We start from the raw sequence: 17,796 nt of genomic DNA on the forward strand, positions 1-17,796 counted from the left end.
GCAAGTTGAGTCTCCGTTGAGTCACCTTTACCCCAATAAAACAAGTTAAAACATTTATACCAACACAAAGAAGAAGTAACCCAGCAATGGGCTTCTCCTTCAGTAAGATCCTCATCTGAAAGTGATGTGTCAATTTACCAAAAAACTTTGTAGTCGTCTCTGCTGAGCCAGATAATCCTCAGAAATGTTGTTGGCTATTAACAGTATCTTTTTTAAATCAATTTAACACCTTGGTGGAGCAAAAAAGGACGTTACTGCAGAAACTCCAGAGGGGATAAAATACTGGTTGAATATGTAAAAGAAGGACGAGCGCTTTTGACTGAGCAACATCTTCATGGTCTTTGGTGACTCAATCACAATAAGGTAAAACCATGTTCCACTGAAGAGATGCTGAGCTTGTCTAGTTTCTTGTGCACTTCTGTTTGGAGAGGACAGACATTTTAAATCTCAACTGAAGCACATTCTTGAGTTACTTTATGAGGCAAATTATCTTTTTTAACAGGCAGGTTAATGAGCATGTTTTAAGCGCTTAAAAATGTGCATTATGTTCAATGCCAAAGCAGACTATGCACTTAAAGACCTTGGAAAACCTTTATGAAGCATCACTATATTTAGATTAAAAAAATAAAGCAGAAAGGACAGACGAGACAAGAATCACTGAAAAAAAAAAGAAATAATTTTCTTACGTTTCAGCCAGAAAACAAAACCCGTGTAGCATGAGCGTAAGGCTGGGAGTACGAACACACCGGTGCTGAAAAAAGTTGGCTGGTGTTTGTGCCATACCGTCTGTTGCTAAGTTACAGGAACACAGAGGCGAGTTTTCTGAATCTGCCGCAGCACATGTCAGCAGCCGTTTACAGAACGTGTCTCCAGTTGGCCTGCATCCCTGCTTGTTTCAAGTAAAAAACATAAACAGGAGCATCCTGCATTAGAAATTAAGTACATGGAATCTTCTATGCAGAATAAGGACAAAAGCACTCAAGAATACAATCCTAAATGTTTTGAATCTGTTTTTTTTTCTATTTTATCAAAGACCACTTTTCTCTTACAGCTCCATTGCTTGTGAGTCTGAGATTCACTGGGAAGATTAAAAGCATGTCTAAAACCTAACGGATCGGGACTAGACATCATAGGTGTAGCAAGGCAGGTAAACACAAAAACATATGTTGTGGGCATCTGTTTCAAATTTCCACACATTACAAGCAACAACCAGTCCAATTAGGCAGCCAGAAACGCCATTACCACTGGAATCCTGCCAAGAGAGACTGGTCTGCTAACAGGTCCTCTGGAAACTTAGAGAGGGGTGGTGGACAATGCAGACGAGCTTTACAAAAGAGCAGAACCAAAGTAAAAAGAAAATGAAGCTTATGACAAAGTAAGAAACCAAAAAAGTCTATACTAATGTCAGGAACTGCAAACACAAGGTCATTTAATTCCCAGTAAGGTCAAATTGTATGCGATTGTTTCTGCAACAGAGACTTAAAAAGGGTGATGGAAGGGAGGAAAAGTATTATTGATCACATACATGAAGTTCTTACATGTCAACGTTTTCAGTTTGCAGCCAGTGGGGGAATTAAATGGCATAATTCATCTTGTTTCAATGCATTGTGGGAAATGTTGTTTTTAAGGACTAGAGTGAAGATAAATGAAGTGTGTGGCAGGAGGTTGAAATTTGAGAAAAGCCCATAATATATTTATATCCATCACAGAGACCAAAATTTACGTTAACAAAATAATGCGATATCAGGACCATATTCCCTAAAATTCAGTGGATGGATAAGCATTTGAATATGCTAATGAATATTGGGAAATTATCTTAATCTTAACTTTAAAGAAGGCTGTTGCAAAAAACTGCTTTGCATCTAAAAGTAAGTAGTAGTAGTAGTAATCTCAGTGGTCAAAAACGTAGAATTAAGTGATATGTCTTCATTAAACAGATGCTGAATGATACATATAAGCGTAGAAGACTGGAGTCACATAAATCAGAGGTCAGGCGTTGCCAGATCATAGTTGCTCCGTGATAGCACTGAGAAATGGCTTCTTCTAGACGTTACGTTTCTCAGATTCTAGAGCGCCAAAAAAAGAAGCAAAACGATTGTGAACATCGGTCAAGCTTTTGAGTGTTGGTGCTGACTTAAGGAGATAAAGGGGCTCAGATGCCATGCGGCGGTCACCATTTTCCTTCTGGACAGGTAAGTTAAATGATTCCTAAAGCTAACCAAAAGACCTGGCAACCGGCTGGCAAACAGTACAACTGAAGGTTGGAATGAGAGCAGGTGAGTGTGCCACCTACTGGCTGGGAGGAGTCAAACTTGTAGCCATCTCCTTAAAAAAGAAAGCCGTGGAAATGTCGGACACCTGATGTCACTTTTTTTTTTTTTTTTTAATTCAGCTTTATTACTGAATATTGAATATCTGCCGGCAATGAACTCTACGTGAACTGTGGAGGACAGATATTAAAACGGAATAATGGTGAGGGAAGAACAACAAATCCAGCAGTTTGTTCCCACATCAGCACATTTCATTGACAGCGCGGCTTCCGCAGGAAACACAAACAGATGCAGGGGTACGTGCCATTCAAACATTCACACTAAACCATCAGCCTGGCTTTTGCTTGCATAACCAAACATTAGACCTCAGAAAGAAAACAAAGAGTGACAAAAGGGTGAAACTCCAGGCTTTCCACTAATTGACACATTCTTTGCAAGTTTACAGTGCAGAAGATCCTTTGATAATTGAGACGAAGAGATGCTTCAATGAGTTTTTAAAATGGCATTTTCACTAAATGCTCTTTGCAAAAATGATGCACTCATTCCTTCTGTCAGGACTTAAAATAAATATGTCCTGCATGGCTTAAAGCATGAAGCAAGTGCCCCTTTAGGCGTCTTAAAACTGTCACTGAAAATTACAGATTTGGCTGAAACTCTAATAAGAAATTTTTGATTTTTAACACCTTTATTTACAACCCGCAAACTGGAACATCCCTAGTTGAACAAAACTAGGCACGGACTACAAATTAACCATGGTATGACAACCTTCATTAACAGTACCACAGACTTGAGGTGTCCTAAAAACTGTTTTTATTCAAAACAGAGAAGCAACAATGCTGCCTACAAAGCTGTGGAACATCAGCTTTTATCTAAGGGGATCAGAATGACAGGAAACCTAGAGTGGAAAATGTTTTTGGCCTTGAAATTATCACTTTTTTAAACCCTTGGCTGAAAAAGCCTGAGAGGAATTGAGAGAACAGTGGAGAGTTCCCTCAATGTCCGCTGACATTGAGGGAACTCTCTACTGTCAATTTTCCCAACACACCAATCCCATTATACGGTTTTCATTTTTGGCCTAATCTGTTTTTCATTCAGCCATATCGGAGGGTTTTTAAGTTTTTAAAAAGGTCACGTCACTGCATTGCTGGCAGATTTAAGTCCCATCTTTGCCAAGACCACTTTAAGCAGAAAAAAGAAAAGTTGGTGTTTGGGCTTGACTCTGCGCTTTCTGAATTTCTTTATTGGTTTCACGCCAGATGTAACGGGATGAACGCCTTTCAGAGGGTTCAATTTTAGTCATATCAGTCGTAAGAATATTTTCTGGAAAGTTTTGGTGATCATTTGTTTTTCTTTCTAATTTTAAATAAGATACATGTCTTTTGATTCTTGCTTATTTTGGTCTGGGGGCCCATCTCTTCCTTTTTGTTAAACCATGACCACTGACCTTGACAGAGGAAAGATTTTGTTTTTACCTCGCTTAATATTAATTCCTAATATTGCACACACACAAAAAAAGAGAATAAAGAAAACTAGACTGCTGCACGGCAAATAAGGAATGGCAGATGAGCAGAGCAGAGCAGTACCCAGCGCAAAAAAAAAAAGTTAGAAGTAATACAAATACTGTGTTCATGCAGTCAAAGTTTCAGTCATAACACAGCTCACTACACACAAGGCCCCTGAAAGACATGGTACCTTTAAAGGCTTTCCATTTACACAGGAATCACCCACGCTATGACCAGCTATAAATAAAAACACACTTGAGCATTTCCCAGAAGTCCTACCTATCCATTGTGTGGAACTACTGAGGCCTTTAGCTCAGTGCTTCTCAAATGGTGGGGCGCGCCCCCTAGGGGGGGCGCGGTGCAATACCTGGGGGGGCGCGTGTGACCCTGGGGAACAGGCTTTTTTTTTTTTTTTTTTTTTTTTTTTTGGCCGTACTAGTATAAAGTGTAATTGCGCATCCACTACAGTAGGGGCAGTGGCGCTCTCATTGTTACTTTTGTCACATTTGCGACAGTGCAACATTTTACGACTTACAGGTTTGCCTTGGTTACCAGTGTTGAGTCAACAGAAAGCTCCGTCTGCGTTCTGTCTATAGTCTCCGTTATTGAACATAACAACCCCCAACATGAAAAAGTTTTTAACAGGGATGAAAAGGAAAGCGGAGAGAGACAAAGATAATGAGACAAAAGAAAGTCACCCGAAAGCTAAGACGAGGAAATACGACGAAGCGTATTTAGCGCTTGGCTTCACGGTCACTACAGTTGGAGAAGAGGAAAGACCGCTGTGTTTGGTCTCTAAAAATGCTCGCAGCAGACAGCATGAAGCCAAATAAATTAGCGCGTCACCTAAATCCGTTACACCCCAATCACGCCAATAAGCCGCTAGAGTTTTTTCAGCGAAAACGTGCTGAATATAGCCAACAGTCATCCCGCGTTGTGAAGGCTACTTCAGTTAACCACCGAGCGCTGTTAGCATCATATAAGGTGGCGTACCAAATTGCGCAGTGCCAGCAGCCCCACACCATAGCAGAGGAGCTGATACTGCCTCCTCATTTTGATCAAAAAAAGAAAGAAAAAATGAGCACAAATTGTTTAATTCATTTTGGTTTTGTAGGTTCAAGTGTTTTATATATTGTGCTTCTGAGTTAATGTTGCTGAACTGAATATATATTAGTTATTATTTTTTTAGTTTTTGTAGTTTATTAGTTATTATAATAAATATTTATTGATCTGATTTAATTTTGCAATGGTGCAATTAGTTGGTCAAACATGTTTACAGTTTAAACAAGGATTTATTTATTTTTAACTTCTTAAAACACGATTTAATAAAGTTATTCTTTGAAAGTTTGACCATATGTCTTTCTTTTTTTCTTTAATGTTAATAAGGATAAAATGTTATGCAGGGATGGATAGTCATGGTGGGGAGTGGGGGGCGCGAACAGTTTTCTTCTTGTTAGGGGGGGCGTAACAGAAAATAATTGAGAAGCACTGCTTTAGCTGTATATTGTATATTAAAAAGAAAACTTTTAAATTACACATCAAATCATGAGTGTTTTCAGGAAAACTCCCCACCAGACTCTCTTGTTGTTCTAGGTAACATAGGAATAACTTCATGTGTGCTGCAACTATATTGGTTAAAGTAAACCAGTGAAGAAGAAGCAGCAGCTGCATCAAAAGAAGAAAAAGCAGAAGAGGAAGAATGTTACTAAAGCTTTGAAGAAAAATCCAAACAATCTTGCTGTAACTTTGCTTATTTTGTCTTCATTGTCAGAGTTCTGACTTTATCAGAAATCTGTCTCAAACAACAACAACCCAAGCCAGCATATTTTTAGAGTGGTTTGAAATGTATTTAAAACTAGAATTTTACTGGATCATCCAACTATAAAATACATGCTTGGTTGGGTTAAGGAATACTTAGACTGTTTTAAACCATTCTTTGTCTTTTGCTTATCCAAGAGGGGGCTACACAGACACAGCAGTGTGAAAAATTACTTGCCTTCTTGCAAATTTATTTATCAGATCAAAGTAATGTTTCCCCATCAACACCAAGTCAAATTCCTTGTAAGTGCAAACCTACTTGGCAATAAACTTGATTCTGATAATGTGAATATCAAAGATAACTGTGTGACTACAAAGGGAAGTTTTTAAAAGGTGGCTGCTGCAAGTTTTGAAGATAAATATTATTTATTTTATTTCCCATACATGCTCTTACAATCGCTCGACTTGTAAAATGAGTTATCCTCTATTTACCGCAGTTGCCTCTACAGGCTGGACATTCAGTTTACGAGAGAGTGATTCAGGCCAAATCCTCTGCGCGCTCTCATTCACTTGGCTACTTTGTTCCCGTCGTAATTGATGCATTAGCGAGAGAACTCGGGCTAACTTTAACATTTAAAACTTTCTCAATTTAGAAGACATTACACCTCTAAACAAAAGATCGGTGCAGTCGCAGCGGCAGCTGCTTTTCCTCTTCTCTCATGCACGTGCACAAGGCTGGTGTTATTTCAACTTGTTGCCAGAAGGGGCAGATGTCTGCAAAAATCCTGGAGTTTACGCTATGCTCCTTTAACATCATAATTTCATTAATTAAAGAGAAACGTTATCCAAAAAAGACCTACCGTGATGTGAAGAAGTAACTATTATAACATTATAAATCGTGAATCACCTGATACACCAAATGTTTTGGAAAGCTTTGTTCATTTTTATTTGCCACACCCAGAGCTGACAAGAGCCAAACATGTAGTAACAGGAAATCAACGAAATAGAGCCGGTCTAACAACATGAAGGAGGATCAAAGTGGCTCATACCCCGAGCTACCTTTATAGTTATGCTGTGATAGGCTTAGGCTGCTGGAGGACATCAGGGTCTAATTTTCTCACTCTACTGATTTCTACTGTTCTCCAGTTTTGCATTGCATTACATTGAAATGACTGTTGTCATTTCAGCTTTTAACTTTTTGCTCTCTCTCTTTTTCTTCATAGTAGGTATACCTGGTCTGGCGTTCTGTTAACTGTGACATCATCCAGGGAAGACAGATCACCCGCTACTACCATCTAATGTAGAACAGATTACTAGATCAATGTGTGCTTCTGTGCTTGTTTGTCTCTCTTGTTGTGTCTCTGCTCTGTCTTCTGTAACCCCAGTCGGTCGAGGCAGATGACCGTTCATACTGAGCCCGGTTCTGCCGGAGGTTTTCCTTCCCGTTAATGGGGAGTTTTTCTTCCCACTGTCGCTTCATGCTTGCTCAGTATGAGGGATTGCAGCAAAGCCATGTACAATGCAGACGACTCTCCCTGTGGCTCTACGCTTCTCCAGGAGTGAATGCTGCTTGTCGGGACTTTGATGCAATCAACTGGTTTCCTTATATAGGACATTTTTGACCAATCTGTATAATCTGACCCAATCTATATAATATGATTGAACTTGATTTTGTAAAGTGCCTTGAGATGACATGTTTCATGATTTGGCGCTATATAAATAAAATTGAATTGAATTGAATTGAATTGAATTGAATCAAAGGTCTGAAAAATCCACACATCAAACCCTGATGTAAAGAAATTCAAGAACAGAAGACGCAAAGTAGTTGACATCGACCAGTCAGGGTTACAGAGTAATTTCTGAAGCTTTGAGACTCCAGCGAGCCCCAATGAGAGCCATTACCTATGAATGGAGGAAAGAGGAAACTGTGGTTAAGCAGCCCAGGAAAGGGCAGACTACCAACCCTACTTTGAGGGGGGGTCACAAAAAGACCAACATTCACACAGTCAAACATTGTGGTGGGAATGTAATAATCTGGGGATGCTCTGCTGCTTGAGGACCTGGACCACTGGCCATAATTGATGTGACGCCTCCCGTCAATCAATCTTGCAGGCTCGTCAACAAGTGACCAATCGGCAACAGCAATTTGTTCCAAAGTGATACGCTCCTTAGCTGCTCAGACCCTTTACCTCCAACAACATTTTGCATTACGGATGCATTGCAATCAGATGGATTTCATTAAGAAATATCACTAAAAATTGTTAAATGGTAAAAACGTAAAAGATGGATAAAAACATAAATCCAACCTCATGAGCAGCTGAACACAACAATGATCGATGGGTAACTACAGCATGCTTGTCTGTATGTAGGTAACTGCTAGCTAATGCTACATTTTGTTCATTGCATGTTAAGTGGTTAAAGGGTAATGCTTTATACTAGTTCTGCTGTGTTTTATGTATATGTTGCATATATGTATCTAACAACTTCTGCTTGCATACGCAGTTTTTTGCCAGCTAAAGATCAGTTAACAGGACTCTGATTTTGCACAAAGCTTTTAATAGGTACAGTAACTATTAAAGTGCAGTAATTTTGCACTCCTAAATCTGAATTTCACTGTAAATTCTTGCCATACGTCGCTCAATGGCAGCATGAAAACATCTACCGCAGTAACTACTACAGGATTGTCTCAGAAAATTAGAATATTGTGATAAAGTTCTTTATTTTCTGTAATGCAATTAAAAAACATGAAATGTCATACATTCTGGATTCATTACAAATCAACTGAAATATCGCAAGCCTTTTATTGTTTTAATATCGCTGATTATGGCTTACAGCTTAAGAAACCCAAATATCCTATCTCAAAATATTAGAATATCGTGAAAAAGTATACTAGTAGGCTATTCAACTAATCACTTCAATCGTCTAAATTAACTCGAAACACTGCAGGGTTTCCTGAGCCTTGAAAAACACTCAGCTTGGTTCAGTAAACTAAATCACAAGTATGGTAGTGGTTAAGAGACGACGTAAGATTCTCACAGTAACTGGTGTACTGACCATGGCATTACTGTCCTTGATTGGCCTGCCAATTCCCCTGACCTGAACCCCATAGAGAATTTGTGGGGTATTGTGAAGAAGAAGCTGAAAGACACCAGAGCCAACAATGCAAATGAGCTAAAGGCCGCTATTGAAGCATCCTGGGCATCCATGACACCTCAGCAATGGCACAGGCTGATTGCCTCCATGCCACGCCGCATTGATGCACTAATCTGTGCAAAAGGATTCCCAACCAAGTACTGAGTGCATTAATGGACATTTTCAAATGTTTGATTTTGTTTTGCTGTTAGAATTTTTTTTTTTACTTGGTCTGAGGACATATTCTAATATTTTGAGATAGGATTTTTGAGTTTTCTTCAGCTGTGCGCCATAATTAGCGATATTAAAACAATAAAAAGCTATATATATATATATATATATATATATATATATATATATATATATACCGTCATAATATCAATTGTTAGAGTGATGGATTCTATTCTTTACCAGAAAATCCAAAAGGAGAATCTCTGGCCATAAATGTGTGACCTTAATTTCAAGCACATTTGCAGAACAACAATGATCAAAGCACTCCGGCAAGTCCACCTTTGAATGGCTCAAAAAACAAAACAAAGGTTTTGGGGTGGCCTAGTCAAAGTCCAGAATGAACCTTGATTGAAATGCTGTGGCGTGACCTTAACAGAGTGTACATATTTCAAAATCCAACAATGTGGCGAAATGAAAACCATTCTGCCACAAAAACTGGTCCAGTATTCCTCCACAGTTTGCAAAAGAGTCACGTCAGTTTTCACTGACCATTACCTTTTCACACAGGACCAGGCAAGGGTTGCATAGCTGTTTGTCCCCTCAATAAATGAAATTATTAGAAAATGTAATTTTCTAATAATAGAGAATAAGAGATAAGTTGAGTTAAATTATCTCTGCCGTATATTTAAAAAAAAAAAAAATTTAGTAATCTGAAACATTTAACTGAGACAAACGGGCAAAAACAAAAGAAATCTGTGAGGTGTTTTTTTCATAGCTCTGTACATTTCTTTAAGTTAACAGACCCTTCTATGTTCTTTAGGGAGGTCGTTGGGTGCAAAAGACATAAAGACCCAACTTCCCGCTGTTCATTGAGGCATTCTTATAAAAGTGCTTAGCATATAAGAGCAGTGCCGTTAAAGCAAATGTTTATGAGCTCTACAGGGCCTGATAAAGACAGTAAAATGGGTCAGCAGCCAAAATCCAGGCGCGCAAAAACGGCAACCCATTTAGAAGTTACGGCAAAACACAAACAACATAGAGCGCGGTTCCAGGATAATAACGAGCTGGAGAAAGTCATATTTTCCATTATGTGTATCTTCAGAATTAATCAGGGTGAATTAAACCCGCATGTAAGCATCTTTGTTAAAGATACAATCCAGCTGCCACGAGGAATGCTTACTAAAATGTCACCAGGAGTATTAGGATGTTATGATGTGTAGCAGTAGGACTATAAAAAAACAGAACATCCTCTGCAACCATCCAAACCAAGCTCATTACAAAAGCAAAATTAAAATCAACGGGAACTGCGTGTGGACCCCTTTTCTTGCTTTTGGAGCAGGGGGTCTGGAATAATTGTCCAATACAATTTTATTACCTTAGAAGTAATGCTCAGAGTAATGCTCAGTTAATTATTTCTTCTCCAATCTTATGCTGCTCCAAGAATTAAGTGATTGGTCTTAAATATTTAAAAAATGTACAAACCAGATGTCTGTATAAACTGTATAAAAAGCCAACCTTTTAATCCCTTACTGTCTGTTATTAAAGGAGACATATCTTGCGAAATCCTCTTTTTTGAGCCCTTAAATACATTTTATTGTGTACTTGGAGTCTCTAGGAACGTAGGAAAGTTGAATATAGTTTGTCCAGGTGCTGCGTATATATATTTATATTCTGTTCTGGGTTATGTTTTTCAGTCCGTTCAATTTTTCCTTTTCCTCCCCCATCATGTTTTTTGAAAATTTAAGTCAGTATTTCTGGCAGAGCTGTTAAACAAGGTCATGGACTTTCAGTTTACTAATTTCGTAAACCTGCCATTTTTAGTTCTTGCTGTGATTTTGTAGTCCAAGCTGCAGGACGCTGAAGCTTCAAGTGGATAAGTGAAAATGTTTGGTTCATTTCACCGTTCCTCAGCATGCTACAAAAATGGCCGAGCGGGGTGGAGTGGAACGCTCTCTGACCCGGAGGGGGGCGGAGTCTGAAGAGCCACCTTTGGATTTAAAGAGAAAGCACCTAAACAAGTTGCTCCCAGACACACCTCTGAACAGCGGTGACGGGGAAATGAAACCAAAGCCTTGAAGTTCCTTTTTATATTAGACCACAACTGAATGACTTCAATGTGACAAAGAAGGATTTAAAAGCATATGTCCCCTATAAAAGAGAGAGAACTTTTTTTTTATTTGAAATTTACACAAAATTACATATTCCTCATTAACTACCATCCATCCATTTTCTAACGCCTATCCCTGCTGGGGTCGCGAGGAGTGCTGGTTCCTATCTCCAGCTGTCAATGGATGAGAGGCGGGGTACACCCTGGACAGGTCACCAGTCTATCATAGAGCAACACAGAGACAAACAGGACTAACAACCATTGTCGCACACACTCAGACCTAAGGAGAACCTTAGAGAGGCCAATTAACCTACTAGTCATGTTTTTTAGACTGTGGGAGGAAGCTGGAGTACCCGGAGAGAACCCACGCATGCACAGGGAGAACATGCAGACTCCATGCAGAAAGACCCAGGACTTTCTTGCTGCAAGGCAACAGCACTACCCACTGCGCAGCCCTTATAAACAACCGTCTTTCAAATTTCCTATTTTATCAATTGCGGTCATTTTCAACCTCTACAAGGTTGCTTATTTGCCATTTAACCCTCACATAAATCAGATATAAGATTCTCTTTGCCTGCAATTATTCCTTGGATCTGTCATGGTGTCTTGATAACTCCAAACAGTGAACATAAAAACTATGTCCCGGTACATCATAACTAGGGGACTTACAGAAAATTATTAAAAAAAAAAAAAACATACTGAAACTTTCACCAGTCAGGAGGAGAAGTCATGACAGAGATGTTATAGAAATCTGGCTTTAATTGGGTTTACATACTTTATCCACTTATTCCAAATTTAATTTAAAAAAATTGTCTCTTTGGATATTCAGGGTATAAGTTAGAGACTGAACTTTTTCTATTGTGGGTCTGGTTTGATGAAAAATATTATTCTATCTGCTAACTGCCAGAATAATGACACTGAGATTATTTTAGATCTAATTGTTATTACCTTTATTTCAAATCCAAACGTGTACACACTTCTTAAGTTATTTGGTAGAATTGCCTTTTAAACTGTATGACTTGGGTAAAACATTTTGGGTATCCTTCCGCAAGCTTCTCACTAGTGAGCTGGCATTCGCCCCATTCCTCCAGAATGGGAATGGAGGAATCTTCTTCTTATGCCACATCCTATATGAATTAAGCTGTATTCTCAGCATCATTGTCCTTTTGGAAGACCTGTTTGGACTAAACTTTAAACAGCTTCACTAATGTTCTGACATGTTGATTCAGCACTTCCACAATGTCCTTTTTATCGTGATGCCATCTATTTTGTTAAGTGTACCACCAGACTCTCCTGCTGCTGTTTTGCCCACAGCATGATGCTGCCACCGCCATACTTCACAACTGAGAGGCTGTTCTCAGACTTTCAAGCGTCCCTCTCTTTACACCAACAATTGTTACAATGGTCATTACGGCCAAACACTTCAGTTTTAGTGTCACTGGACCGCAGGACACGCCCCACTGTTTGGAGCGGCTTTTGAGCCCATATAAAATGCAGGACTAGTTTCCCCGAGCATAATGGCCCCATCTTACTAGTTTCAGTAAACTTCCCCTCAAACCCAAATTTTTTTTATGTTGTTTTGGGTTTGATGCACACATTTTGCCCAAAACTCATTTTCTATCTGTATGGTACCATGGCTGGGCATTCCCCTGTGCCTTTTATACTTCTGTAGAGCTGAACAAAAGGTGGCATCCTCAGGCATCTGGAAATTGTAACAAATGACATGGTTTCCTTTGATTTTGCCTTGATGTCACATAAGGAAGCAGGGTGTTTGAGGTGTTGCCTTAACATACACCCACAACTGTGCCTCAAATTAACTCAAAGGTTGTAGGTTAACCTGTCCCCCAAAAAAAGGGCACCATGATCTTGGTTTTCCCAGTTTTTTATAGACAGAAACTTTTTGAAAGAAAGATTGAAGAAATTAATAAAAAAGAATCTCTCATCATTCTAGCAATCCGCTTCTCACCCAATGACTGCAGGAAATGGGTACCAGCCCCCCTGCAACCCAGCAAGGACAGGCTGGTATAGACAATGGATGGATGGATAGTTCTGGCAATCAGCAAGCAGAAATAATGCATCTCTATCTACGGCGTCCATGTAAATATTTCAGATGTATATGGGTGCTGTGAACATTAACAGAAAATGTAGCCACTGGAATTGTTTTAGTAAGAAATGTACACGTCTGATTAACAATCACCACATCTTACCATATTTTCAAATTAATTACATGGCTGGTCTTTTTTACAGGAAGGAAACAACAAACCAAATCCTATCTTGACTATTGCCTATTCCTTTGCTCCTTTTACTTAAGACACCACAGTGAGTATATGATGTACTATTTGTAATTCTGCACCATAATTTTGGTGCACACAGAAGTGTTATTAGATCCCACAGCATAGAGGATACTCAACAAGTCAACTGGAAACAAATGGGCAACTGTGCTCTCCTTTAGTTGTAATCAAATATTTTCCCAATAACAACTGCATTCAAAAATGAGACAATTTTCCGTCGTTGCTTACGCCGAATGAAATTTCTGTGAAGACAAACGAAGCCAGTCAAACCGCACAGGAAAAGTAAGAGTGCTCGTCTAATTCCGCCGCGCCAGCCCTGAAGTTTCTGCATCTCTACAAAGCAGAGTTCAGAGGGAGTTAAACACCCCATAATGCTTTTAAGGCACACAAAATTCTGCTATTACAAATTCAGCCTCTGAACGGCTAACAAAGTCAGGATCAAAATTCCACATCCATCCTTAAAAGACTCAGGGTCTTGATATCATCTCCTGAAACTACATTAAAAAAATAACTGCATATTTTGCACTTTAAACACACACACACACACACAAGTCATAAATAGAGAAGACCTTGGCCTGTTTGCCATGTTTGTATGTTTCAAGTGGCAATAGTCAGGTCTTTGCCACTATTATTTTATAGTTCTGGTTCTGAAGCTAAATAAAAGTTTGGGAACTACTGAGCTAGAAGTTCCTGCTTTCTTTAAAAAAAAACTAAGCTCTACAAATCTGATTTGATACAACTTAGCTGATGTTTCTTATATGTATAACTTTCCATCAGGGAACATAGACCTTTTTTAACCTGAAAATACCAAAATGATGTCACACTGACAAAGCTATTTAATTATATTTTACAACACCCAAAAAAAGCTTATAAATAGGCAAACAGGCAAAAATAATGTGTTATGTCATCTTTTGTCATTTCCTTTAAGTGGGTCTGTAGCCATGACCAATTTTATCTTACATTTTAATTACAAAGGGAGAAAATGAAAGCATACTTGTTCCCAGGTAATCTCAATTAGAAGAAAAAAAAGAATACTAGTTAATCCAGTGCTCTCAACAATAATCCACATTTAGAAATAGCCAAACTGAATTACAGTTGGAAAAAAAAAAGTACTGCCATAGAGCTACACTGCCTAATTCGCTTGAGATGTTTTGCCATACTGAAGTTAACCAAACATTTCATTTCTACATTATAAATGTCATAAGCCTGCTTTAATTGGGTCTGCTAACTCCACTTCTTGGCATGTGTCCCCAAAAGTGACATTCTAAATCAACAAATCAAGCTTTGGGGTTTCAAATTTGGGGAAAAGAAGATCAGGATGTGATTACTCAGTTCACGCTCTGCAACTTGGTTGCTATACAGACTCCATTAAAAGCCGCTTGTCCTTGAAAATTAAACTAATGCAAACTGGTTTATTATCCTATTATCCTTTTTGTTTTAAACTATGACAATAGACAATAGATACATTACATGTAATCCTCTTCTTAATTTAGGTTAACACCAAGATCCAACAGCTATGCACCTCCAGGCATAATGCATTGTGTATTTCTGACCACACAATAATAATAATAATAATAATAATAATAATAATAATAATAATAATAATAATAATAATAATAATAATAATAATAATAATAATAATAATAATAATAATAATAATAATAATAATAATAATATGGAGGCAGCCTAACACGATATAAAGGCTGCAAAGCTTATGCAGCTCTTCCCAAGCAGGATTAAGTCATTTTGGACTCAACAAGCAGAGATTGTAGCAAATTGAGGGTTCAAAATGGGTTTTACTGTCAATAAATGCAGAAAAAAAAGGATGACAGAATGAGATCTTTAAAAATTAAAGACAAAAAATAGCAAAGTGTGGATCAGCCTGGTAAAGGTCGAATAAGAAACGTTACTATGACAAAATATCAAAGGTGAGTCAAAATCTTTGTTCTAACTCCCTTCTGCCCTTGCTCATAAATAATAAATTAACTACAAGAAAGGGGACGGCAATATTTCAAATTCATCCCATTTAAAGCCAGAAAATATTTCCCATGAAAAGAAAACCATCTTTTCATGGGAAATATTTCTGTCACTTTAATATTCTGCGAACATGAAGTGAAAGCTTCATTTGACCATTATCCACCATTCTGACAGTCGGCTGAATAAAATCAAATCTAAAAAGCTGACAAAAACAAGCAATCATCCTTAAAAGAATCAAATTCAATTAAGCAGGTTTTTAGTCCCCTCGATGCAAACACATGCCAGCCTTTAACCACAAAAGTTGATAAAAACCTATAAATCACTCTAATCAAAAACGTCCCTCTGCAAGCGTTTGTCTTTTCAATTTCAAAGTCAACAATTACTCTCCAATTAAATCCAGTGTAAACAGTGTTACTCCTAGAAACCGCCTTCCTATACGACAGAAAGTCAGGAGTGACACTCGTCTTACTCTTTCCAAAAACTTATTTTGTGCGTATTTTATGCCCAAAACGCCGACCTGTATTATGCAGGTCTATTCCATACGGCTGTGAACTTTCTGCAACTATCAGCATTTCATTCCTGACAACCTTTCGTTCCATCAGTGTGACAAATGATTCTGCGGAAGACACTCAACTAATTGGAGGCTTTGGCACCAATGCCTTTTTTTTTTTGCGCACGGCGACTGCGTAAAAACCCCATGTCCCTGCGCGCCATTCCCAGAAGCAGGCACCTACCTGTTTCCACAGAAAGCTGTCCACTCCGTTTAACATCCAAGAAATGGCCACGTGGATGGCGGAGAGAATAACTCCAGTGATGACAGCGGCGCGCATCCTGACGGGCAACAGCGTATAGATGACATGGATGAAGAACACGGTCCACCAGATTCCCTCCGACGCGCTCCTGGGCTGCACCAGCAGCACCCCGATCACCTGGATCACAATCACCAGCAGGATCACTACATAGCACACCACCCACATGTGGTCCTGGTGAAACGCGTTCCTGTTGCACACCACCATGAGCACCAGCGTGAGGAAGATGGCCAGGGAAAACACCACCACGTACGTGACCCTCGGAGCTCCTGAGCAGTGGAAGGCCAGCATGACGGTGAAGACCAGCACCAGCACCCCCATCAGCATGGTCAAGCTGCTCTGGTTGAGGCGGAAGAAGTAGCGCTGGTAGAGGCGCTCCAACTTCTCCGACTGGAACTTCTTGGATTTAAAAACGTGCATGACGCTGACGCAGCACGCCACCAGGGAAAAGTTCACCTCCGGCATGACCTCTTCCTCCTGTTCCCCCTTGTCGCTCCTGGATTTGGCTCTCCGCTCCTCCAGACCCAGCTCCACGGACTTGGGTCTCACCTCGCCGCCGTCTGGGCGCCTCGCAGACGCAGGGTTGCTGTTGACTCGACTCTCCTCGCCATGGTCCTGCCAAGCCGAGCGGGACCTGAAGCTGACCCTGCTGCTGACGGTCGTGGAGGCTCGCCCGGGAGGCCGGCGCTCCGGATCGACATCATCCGCCTCCTCCTCCTGCCTCCAGCGGCTGTTGGTGCGGGCGAGCTTCTTGCGCGGGGATCTGGCTGAGTATGGGCACCCGTTGGCCACAGAGTCAGCCTCTCCCCACGCTGATCTGTGCTCGGTCCCTCCCCTCAGCCCGGGCGCACCGACTCCGGGTGGGCTGACGCTGTTTGATCTGGACATTGTGGATGACGCAACAAATATGCAGACACACGGGGGGAAAAAAAGTTTTGTCCCACTGAGGGAGGAGGAGGAAAAAAAAAAAGTCTGGGGTACTATTTAGTCACAATGTTGTCTCGCTTTAAATATTTCATATGAACTGAACTGGTCATCTTTAGGAACAATCTAAACATCTTTGATGCTTAAATAATAATAAAAAAAGTACTTTCTGATTCCAGCTTTAAAAGCAGGAATTTACGATAAAATTAATCTTAGAAAATGCGTTAAGTGGCAAAAAAAAAATAAATAAATAAATCCTCGGGGGGATAAAAAAGGAAATCAATTGAACATGAAAAAGTCATCGGGGGGGAAGAAACACTGGATCCAGGTGGATTTGGCTCTACATCATGGGGCCCAATTAGCGCTCATCCATGGAGAGGTTGCACGGCAGCGCGCCTCGTAGATGGAATAAATACATTACACAACTGAGAAGGTCCCCGGAGATCATAGCGCAGAACCATCAGTTTTACTGTGAATCCATTACGGTCACATGCGGATTTGCTTCCTGTATTCCTCCGGTCGCCTGTGATGCGCATCGAAACATAAAGCCAATTCCCACGTTGGCGGCTGCCATCTCCATGCACCTGTGCTCCGCAAACATTTCAGCCTTGACGGTAGCGGGAGCCACACGTTTGGTCAAAACCAGGCATCATCGTCGTCATCACGATCCTTTCACGCGGAGCAGAGGAGAGCTCGGGCGCTCCTCCTCCGCCTCTCCCCCCTCTGGCAGTCTTGGTCAACGGCAGAGCGTGTGTCACCGCGCCAGCAGTTCATCGTCAGCCCCGACGCACAATCGATGGCCAACAGCTGTCCATCGCCCGTTCGGATCTCCCGGAGAAGGTCTCCTCAATCGCT

General features: G+C 40.1%; 1 protein-coding gene across 2 annotated transcripts in view; it reads right to left on the bottom strand.

Moving 5' to 3' along the window:
* The window catches only part of adcy5 (adenylate cyclase 5), a 102,357-nt gene extending 85,452 nt beyond the window's left edge, over positions 1-16,905 (bottom strand). For both annotated transcript variants that reach the window (XM_012868519.3, XM_012868520.3), the window contains exon 1: positions 15,943-16,905. In XM_012868519.3, coding sequence (XP_012723973.2) covers positions 15,943-16,905 — 963 coding nt within the window. The remainder of the gene's footprint in view (positions 1-15,942) is intronic.
* Positions 16,906-17,796: the final 891 nt, after the last annotated feature.

Source organism: Fundulus heteroclitus, chromosome 7 (genome assembly GCF_011125445.2).
Source record: "Fundulus heteroclitus isolate FHET01 chromosome 7, MU-UCD_Fhet_4.1, whole genome shotgun sequence".
Classification (NCBI taxonomy): Eukaryota; Metazoa; Chordata; class Actinopteri; order Cyprinodontiformes; family Fundulidae; genus Fundulus; species Fundulus heteroclitus.